The 9562-nt window shown below is 58.0% G+C and overlaps 1 protein-coding gene across 3 annotated transcripts in view; it reads right to left on the bottom strand.

Annotated features, from left to right (window-relative positions):
- Positions 1–5719, bottom strand: part of ARRDC1 (arrestin domain containing 1) — an 8333-nt gene extending 2614 nt beyond the window's left edge. For all 3 annotated transcript variants that reach the window (XM_021690998.1, XM_021690999.1, XM_021691000.1), the window contains exons 1-2: positions 5582–5719; positions 470–580 (exon numbers count right to left, since the gene is read on the bottom strand). In XM_021690998.1, coding sequence (XP_021546673.1) covers positions 470–580; positions 5582–5699 — 229 coding nt within the window. In that variant the 5' untranslated portion in view covers positions 5700–5719. The remainder of the gene's footprint in view (positions 1–469; positions 581–5581) is intronic.
- Positions 5720–9562: the final 3843 nt, after the last annotated feature.

Genomic DNA, 9562 nt, shown 5'->3' with positions numbered 1-9562 from the left:
CCTGCGGAGACAGGAGGCAGGGGTGGGGTGAAGGGCTCAGGAGCCTCGAGCTGACACCACGGGACACAGGTTAGAAGCAGGCACTGCAGCCAAACAGTTCATACTGGGTCTGGCTACTGGGTCTCCCAGCCTCTGACTCCAGGCACCCTAGCAGTACAGGGCTGCAGCCTGGGCAAAGGAAGGGGTACAAGAGCTTCGCTTAAACAGGAATAGGGGACGGGGCTACTCCAGGGGCCAGAGCCCACCGAAATCAAGGAGAAGCTGGCCCCCTTCAGCCACCCAGGCTCTACCAGGCAATGCCTAGTGCCTGCTGGGGAGAGCAACACATCAGGGTACAAAGCCCTGCTAGAGGGTGGGTGAGCCGAGGCAGATGAGGAGGTGGGATGGAGAGAAGCCCCACTCTCAACCAAGGTCTGCCCTGGAGGGGTTCACTACATGTGACAAGGCAGGTACAGGCTCCCAAACTCACCCTTGTCAGCCAGCGACAGAGCACTGTTGAAGTAGCCCTCCTCCACTACCCACGCTGCATCATTGGCCTTGCTGGACACCCTGCAGGAACCCATGCAGGTCACTCGGATGGCTGCAAGGTCGGGAGACAGTGTGAGTCCCAGCCAGCCACTGGCCTGGGCCCCTCTCTGCCCCCATCACAGAGATTTAGGTAGAGCTGGCACACCAAGGAGTGCTGGCCCTTAGGCAGGCCAGCAAGTGACCTGCTGCCCTTCAGAGGATACCTCATGTCCATCCCTCATTTTGAGGTACTCCCAGGGAGCCAGGGTGATGAGGCACAGAGTTAAATCTGTCCCAAAGTCCAGAACAGGAGGGCCCCAGTGGTCACCCAGATGACACCTGGACAACCCCCAACCTGGTAACCTTGGTTCCCAGCCACCCCTGGGCCCACCAGACCTGTGTAAACTCAGCTCCCTACAAGGGATGCTTGGGACACCAATAATGAACAGAAACCTATGGGGCAGCTGACCTCCAGCCCCACTTCGTGTTGGCTCACAGGCAAGTCAGTTAGGCTGGGAGGCGCCCCTTCATGCTCCAGGAAGCTAACTGCTAGCCCTCATGATGCAGGAATGTGGTCAGACCTGCCTGAGCAGATAAGGTACCCAAGAGTCCCGGCACACTGCAGGGTGGGGACACCCTTGGCTTCCTGGACCAGTGCTGCCCAGGAGGGGTGATTTCCTACATCAAGAGAGGACCTGGTCCTCTCTCTGACCAGGACCGTTTGCAGCAGAGGTCACCACCACCTTCCTGTGGCCAGGAACTCAAATTCCCCACTTCAGTGGGCATTTGCCCAAAGACCACTATGGTCAGAAGGCCGTGGCTGGACCAGCAAGGAGGACACCACAGCTGGAGGGGCTGGGGGCTCAGTGACAGGTAGCCTTGAGGCTCCACCCCTCCTTTAACTGCAAGGCTGAGACAAGGCCAAAGATGTCAGCCTCCCTGCCCAGCCTCTCCTCTTCCTCCCCTGACTTGATGGTCAGGTGAGGGGAAGGTGACTCAGAATCTGACACCCTTCTGACAGAGGCACCAGGCAGGAGAAACCTGGTATCCCAAGTGCCCAGGGCCAGGGGCCAGCCACAACAGACATGTCTGGGTCTCCACAGGCCAACCCAACCCTGACAAAACAAGCCTCCTATTGGCCACCCAGACCACCAGGCTTTCCCCGGGGGAACCCTTGGCTTATCCTCCACCCCCGTTGGCACTGCCAGTGACCAGACCTCAGCCCTGATTTCTAATCCACACTTCATCAGCCATCCCCTCCTAGGGCCAGACCTGGAATTGTTCCTATCCCAGAAATCAGAGACATCAGGGGTGCTCCTACAAATGAACACATCCTGAGAGAAATACGGCAAGGGAGTGAATAAAGGAGGGGAAGTGTGACGATTCCAGATGCCACGCCACTCTACAGTCCCCACAGAGAGGGTGCATCCCTCCTTGAATATGGCTGCCCTGTGAATTCTGGGACCAGCAGAGTATGCCAGAAGGAATTAAGTGGTCCCCAGATTCGCCCAGTGCCCGCTGAAAACTGTCAAGTGACCTCAGTGGATGGCACACAGAGCTGAAGAATCACCCTGCCCACCTCTGTCTAAATTCCCAATCCACAATGCTGTGAGTTATAATAAACTGGTTGTTTTAAACCACCTAGTTTAGGGGTGACTTGTTCCATAGAAGTGACTTTTACATAGCAGCAGACGACAGGAACAGATATGCCACTTCAGTAGAAATCAGAGAAACTCAAATGAGTTACCATTTTAACCTATCAGTTGGCAAATATTAAATATTTTGACGTGTGTTGGAGAGGAGATGGAAAACTCCTTTACGGTGATCAAACTGTAGGCCGCTACAGGGGCCCTAGCAAAGCACCAGGAAGATCTGCTAGGACCTTACATGCACAGCCCAGAGGACCCAACGGTTCTCACAATCCACCCCATCTACCCAGGAGCTACGAGCAACACTGTTAACAGCAAACTATCTAGGCATAGCCCACGTGTCCAACAGCAAAACGCCTAAAACAGTCACCCACCCAGCCTGGATGCGGCCCCCAGAATTCAGGTGAACAAGCCGCGGGGTCACCTGCCCTCAGAAAAACTAACAGTATCACACCAACCCTTGGGGTATCCCAGAGGGGCCCAAGTTCTATGACCTTCCCAATGCCCAGGCAAAGAGCCTCTTTTTGCTCACATGCTAAAGCCCCTGCGGGGACCTTGCCTGAACGAGCAGCTTCCCATCACCATCTTGGAGTCAAACGGCCTGTTCCTGTCCACTCTCCTCCGCAGGGGTACAATGGACGCACAGGGGATGGACACGCAGAGTAGGCTGGTCCTCCCACCCCATGCAGGGGGATCCGCTCCTGCAGGTGAGCACAGCTGTCACACCAGCGTGTGTGCCCCGAGGCAAAGGCACAGGACAGGGGCAGGTGCGTTCTGGTGCCCAGCAGCCTCGCAGCAAGGGCACCACCGGGGCCGGCCTCCGTGCACAGCAACATGCCCTGCTGCACCACCTAGGTTTAAAGGTGTTTCGCTTCCAACAGTGCTCAGGTGGGTAAAGAAAGGCAAGCACCAAACTGATAAGCGTCCATCTGGAGGTCTGGGGCTGCTCCTGTTCTCCAAGGAACATCATCATGTGGACTGTGTTCCAGAGTGACTTCGGAATTCCCCTGTCCAGCAGCCCTCCTCCCTGCACCATCTGCCATCTGACCAAGAAGATCTCTGCTCACTCCTCATTCTGGTCCCAAAGGTCTCGCCCACCTCCACCAGTTCCCACAAACCTAGAGCAGCCCAGCCTTTGCCACATCTTTTCACTAAAGCTCTGGCCTCTGAGGCACGTCCATCTGTCCTGTTTCTAAGTCTGAAGCATGAGAAGAGTAATGGTGCCCCCCTCTCTGGGTTGCTCTGAGGGTTCACAGAGTTGGTCCATGGGAGGTGGGGAGAATGGCATCTGCCCCACGGTGAGAGTTCAGTGAGCTGGCGAGCTGGGGGCTGACTGCTGCTGTTGTCTAGGCTCCCGCCGCCCCCAATGCCCACCCTTGAGAGCAGAACAGGCTCGGCTGGACCTGGGCTCCAGGGAGCCAGTTCCTTCCACAGCTTTCTCCTTCTGCATTTGCTCCGAGGGCAGCCAGTGTCCTCATGGTTGAGTGCAAATCATCTCTGTCCTTCATCAGACAAGCATTTAGTGGGCGAGACTAGGAGCCCCGCAGGGCCTGAAGGCCTGAGGCCTTCCCACCTCCATGTCCTCCTGGAGCACTGGAGGGCCTCCCTGTTGCATCACTGGCTGATAGCAGGAGCCCAACAAGTCTCTTATGAATGAAAGGAAAAAAGAACCACAGCCTTTCCTTTTCCAAACCCCACCAGGGCTAAAAGAAGGCCCCAGAACAGCCTCAGCACCACATTCTGTCTACACCTCAGGGACAACCTGAATAATAACTCTTCTGGCTCAAAGTCATCATCCATCTACTCTTCAGCCTAGGCGCCTATCTCTCTTCCCCTATTCGGGCGATTGGCTGGCACATTTATAGTGGGGACCATCAGCAGGGGCTCCCTCACCACCCTATGGCCCAACTGTCCATTCACCCACATCCCACCCACCACACGGAGGCTGGGGGACTCTGCTTCACTGTGGTCAGTAACAGCCTGTTTGCCCTGGGCCCCAGCTACGGAAGCATGACTGGGCGGATGAGCCAGGCAGTGGGCTCCTGCATGGGGTCTCATGTCTGCCATCCCCACGGCCACAAGCCCACCCCTCCTTCCTGTGCCCTGGGCTCTCCCCTCATTCCCATTTCAACTGTCATCTCTCCTTGTGCCCCAAGGAAGAGCTGCACTGTTCCTGCTGTGCCCCCTGCCACCACCATAACTACCCCACCCAAACTCCAAACTCCAACCGAGGAGACAGGAAAGGAGGTGTGAGTCATCAGGAGGAGACCGCACAAGGCTGGACGCCTGACCAGGGGTACCTTCACCCACTCAGTTTCTTCCTAAACCCTGCGGCCTCAAACATGGCAAGGTCAGGAGTCAGACCCATCCAGGACCCGGGCAGCGGTGGCCCAGAAAGTCGGGCAGTGGCTCTCAGTCCTCAGAGGCACCAGATGAACTGAGCTACCAAGCACGCAGGGGTGCAGAGGATCAAAGTCCAGAGGGTTGCCTGATGGCTGTGGTTTGGGCCAAGCATCCAAGGTGGAGAAGTACTCCAGCAGGAGCACACTCACGCTCAGAACCAGCAATCAGGCACAGAGTACCTGGGTGGCACCCTGAGGGCTGAGCTTTGAAAAAGTCCCATTCAGGGCCCTGCCCACACCTCAGATGGTAGATAAGGCCCGCACCTGCCGAGAGCCCTAGCAAGGGCCACACCAGCAACCTGACTCCCAGTCCCAAAGTCCCAGATGTCTGCACCAGCAGAAGGACCAGCCAGCAGGGCTCGGGTTCGGTTTCTAGATGCTCACTGGGCTGGAAGCCTGGGTCACGCAGGGATGAGCAAGACCCTCCCAGCTCGCAAGGCCAAGCCTTAGCCTGGGTGGAAACGGGTGCGCCGCGGGAACATGAGGATTGAGGGCCTGCGCCAGGGGCCTGGGCGTGTGGGAGAGAAAGCCCAGCGTGGGCCAGGCTCCAGGTGAGGGCCCAGCAGGTACAGGGTGCAGCGGACCCTGCAGACCCGACAGAGAGGGTCGGGGGCGTGCACGTGTCCAAGTCAGAGGGGCCTTCGGCAAGGTGGGCAGGATCTAAACCCCCGCCCCCGACTCTGGCCGACCCTAGGAGAGAACAGGAAGGGCACATGCGGAAGGACTGGGCCACCCTGGCCTCCCTGCTCCGCTCCATCTGCCAGCGGCCACCCACCCCGGCGGGTCTGCGCCGCCCGGCCCGCGGCACCCCAGCCCTCCCTGCAGCCGGCGGGGCCCAAGACTCCCCGGGCCTGCGGGAGGGGAAGGGAGGGGGCGGCAGGAGGCGCCACCAGTTCCGCGGGTCCAGGCCAAGCGCCACTAGCTGCTGCTTCCGGGAGTGCCCGCCCAGCCGCAGGTGCTGCGCAGCCACCTGAGCCCCGCCGACCCGCCCCCCCCCCCCCGCCGAGGGGACCCCGCGCCCACCTCGGAAGGGCAGCGGCGCCCGTAGGCGCACGCGCACGGCCCCCACCAGCGGCTCTCCCGGGCTGTAGACGACGCGACCGTGGCTCAGGCAGACCTCGAAGAGCTGTACCCGCCCCATGCCGTCGCCCTGGCCGGGCGGCCGCGCACTGACACCCCCTCCCGCCGCCGCGCTCCGAGCCCCACCCTCCAGGGCCCGCCCCCTCTCCCCGGCCCGCCCCGTCGGACCCGCCCAATACCCTGGGCCCGCCCACCCCGACCCACCCGGGCCCCCCGTCTCCTCCCCGCTCGCCCCCCGCCCCCGGGCCCCGGCCCGCCTCGGCCCTGCCCCCAGCCCCGCCACAGTCCGTCCCACGCCCCTTCTCCCGCCCCTCCACCAACAACTCCCTGCCCCCGACCCCGACGCCCGCCAGCCGGGCCCGCCTGCGGGGTGGAGATCGGCGCGGCGCGCGGGACCCCGGCGCACGGGCGCCCCCTGCTGCCCGGGAAGTGCGGCCGGCTCACCTGTCGAGGGGCGGGCCCGGGCGGGGGGCGGGCTAGGCCGGCGCCCCCTCCCCCGTCTCCGCCCGGTCGCGGCATGCTCGCGGCGGAGGGCTGCCCCGCGGCGGTCGGCGGAAGGACGTCACGGGGGGCGGGGCGGGCCCCCGGCGCCGGGCGCCGTCTTTTCTGCCGACGGGCCGGGCTCCTGCGGGGGCCCCCGCGCGCACTGGGGTGGCGGCGGTGTCCCTGGGGAGCGAGTCTCCGGCAGAGGCCGCGGACGGGAGCCCCCCTCAGCCCCGAAGGTGTGGGTGCGGGGCCGTCCGGGCACCGGAGCCGCGAGAACGGCGCCCCGGGGCGGGGTGGGAGAGGAGGGACATCCTTCTGACCTGCCGTCTCATAGGAGGTCCCTGTGGAGCGGGAACTGGGGAGGGGGGAGAGCTGGGGGGCCCGAGAGGGGGCGCAGCGAGGGAGGGCGAGGCCTGCGCAGGGCAGTGGCAAGGCGCCCACCAGCGCGTTACGCTGCAAACGCCTGAAGGAGGGCGTCAGGGTGGCCCGGGTTTTTGTCCAGAACACCTGCGTGAATGGGTGGCATTTTCTAATGGAGAAGACTGGCTTAGATATAAATTGGGGGATGGAACAAAGTTATGATAAGCAGAATCTAAGACGCATGAGTGTGAGGAAGACAAAGGACTACAGATTTGCAGGCCCCTGTTTGCAGATGGTAACTCAACTCAGGGCGCTGATGACATCAAGAGTTTGGGGTGAAAGCCACGGAAACCTGATCTAGCCCTCCAGCAAAAGGAGAGGGGCTTACAGGCTGGAGGGTTCCCCTGGACCAGGCTGAGGAAAAAGAGGGGCCTGAGGCCCTGGAGTGCCAGGAGTGTGCAGCCAGCACCAGCTCCCCACCCCCCCTCGCTTGGGATTCTGATATTAGGGGTGTGGGGAGAGGTCTGATTGGCCACACTTGAGACATTTCCCTGTCAATACCATGCAAATGGAGACATTCCTGAACTAGGAGTTCAGGGTCCCCGTGGGAATTGGGAGGATTATGGGCAACCCATAAATGCCCAATGTCCACAACAGAAGTCCAGAAGGGAGTGTTTTGGGAAGGAGTAAGAGATTGTGTTGGCGCTGCTAAAGTGAAGTAAAGGACAGAAAATGGCACCCCATACAACTCTGTACCGTCACCCACCCATCCCCGTACCCTCGCTTACACCATCAGCACAAAGGCCCTAACTTCCCTAAGTGCTCCTTTCCTCTTGCTCTCGTGCAGCCCAGGCTTCCTCCTGGAGCCTCTCAAATGTAGATGTTTCTTTTCACACAACCCGCCTATGTCTGGGCCTGGAGTGTGTGCCCCCCTGACTCAGAATAACTTCCAAACCACTTGCACCATCCTCAAAAGCTCCCAGCTTTAACTCATTTTCCCAGAATGGTAGCCCACAGGCTCCATTGTTACTGTCATCTTCAAAGCCCAGGTCACTCCCCCTTATTTTTTGGTGATTTCAGCTCCTGACTCACTGTCATTCTCTCTAATACCACGGTTGCAGGAATTCTTAGTGACTCCAGAATCCACGTGGGTGATCCTTCCAACCCCTGCCCTCTCTTAAAATGTACCTGGGATTTGTTTTAATCAGGTATGATAAGGTGACAGGCGCAGAGACAACTGCCTCAAAAGAAGAGTTTAGTACTTGTGATTCCCAAGAGGAGGGGGGACATGGGGAAGTACCAGGGTTGGTCAGGAGGCCGAATTTGCTAGGAGACAGCATGGCCCAGAGCCTTCATTATGTCTTCTGTGAGAAGGAATGGGTGAGGCAGGTTAGGCAAGTTTGAGCAAGCTTAGGATCAGATAGTTTGAATAATTCCGCAGTCTCTAGTTGTCCAGTACCTGGCCCTACAGTGATTCAGGACAGGGGAATACTGGTGTGAGTTTGGTAAAGGAGGTGCTTGGGGGTATGGCCTCTGGATTGGTTGGTTTGGTTTGGGGGTATGGCCTCTGGATTGGTTGGTTTGCATGTGAAAGGTGTGGTCCGAGGCAAGTTGCTATTTCTTGGAATTAGCTAACCCTGGGAGGGGCAGCCTCTCCCCAGCCACCAAGGCCCCCAAAATGTCAAGGTATCATAAGATACAGAAAATAACAACATGATCAATTAAGCTCTTGTTCCCATGACTCCTCCCCTCCAAGAACCTTCCCCAGGTGACAAGCAGCTCTGTCCTCTGGCTTCCTTAGTTTGTCTGCAAAGATGTCTGGCACCAACTTCTCCCATCCCTTTACATTCACGCTGTTCCTCCCATCAGAAGGTAAGTTCCTTCCCCTCCTATTGAATCTGGGCTGGCCCCCTGACTTGCTTTAACTGGCAGAACGGCAATGAAAGAGATGCCATGTAAGTTGCAGGCTCTAAGGAGGCCTTGCAACTTGTTCGCATTCTCTTGGGAGTCCTGAGCTACCATTTCAAAATATCTGGTTATCCTGCTGCTGGACAGATCGCAGAGCGAGGAAGAGAGAACGCCTGCATGGGGGCGTGAAACCATCTCAGACTGCCTGCCTCAGTCACACACCCCAATGACTGTGGCTGTAGGAGTGACCCAAATCACCCTGATCTATTATTTATTCTGAAAATCAGGCTGTATTCAGCCAGGAGGCTTTTCCACTCAGTGTGGGGTGTGTGGGGTGTGCTGAGGACAGAATGTCCAAGATCTCTCTTTCACTTACATGTCTGATGCCTCGACTGAGGCTGGTCAGGTGTCTCTTCCATGAGGCCTCTCCACATGGCTAGTTTGGGGTCCTGCACAGCATTATGGTCTCCAGATAATGAGACTGATTACCTGGAAGCAAGTACCCTAGAGGGAGGAAGGTGAAGTCCTCAGGCCTGGGCTCAAAAGTCCCAGAACTTTCTACCACATTGAGTGCATTAAAACAGTCACAGGACCAGCGTGGGTGAAGCATCACACACAGGGAGGGAATTGATTGTGACAATTTGAGACAACCTGCCACACCAGCCAGCTGCAGAAGAACCAACAGCTGAGCCCAAGCTAGATTACAGAATCATGAGAAAATAAAGTTGTTTTAAACCACTGCATTTTGGGGTGGTTTATTATGCAGCAATAGATAACTGGGACCGAAACTAGTACTTAGAAGTGAGATACTGCCGTAATAAAATTCTAAAATCTGGCACTGACTTTGGAGCAGATAGCAGGTGGACACTGGCAGTGAGAACTTTGCTGATGGAGGCTGGATGAGGGAGGCCATGTCCAGAATTGGCAAGAAAATGGGGAGCCCATGGCCTGTGGTAACATGGAAGATAGAAAATGCATCTAATGATCTGATTTTCCTGGCAGAAAACGTAAAGGCCGATTGGCTTTGTTCAGTTATGCTAAAGTGAAATAAAAGAGAAAAATGAATTAAAGAAGTAACTGTTCCATGTTCCGGCAGAAGTTAGAGGAAGTGTTTCCAAGCCAGGTCTTGCTGAGTTGGAAAATCAAAACTCTCTCATTTCTAGCCTTTCC

This window comes from Neomonachus schauinslandi, chromosome 13 (genome assembly GCF_002201575.2).
Source record: "Neomonachus schauinslandi chromosome 13, ASM220157v2, whole genome shotgun sequence".
Lineage (NCBI taxonomy): Eukaryota > Metazoa > Chordata > Mammalia > Carnivora > Phocidae > Neomonachus > Neomonachus schauinslandi.
This window is presented reverse-complemented; position numbering and strand designations above follow the sequence as displayed.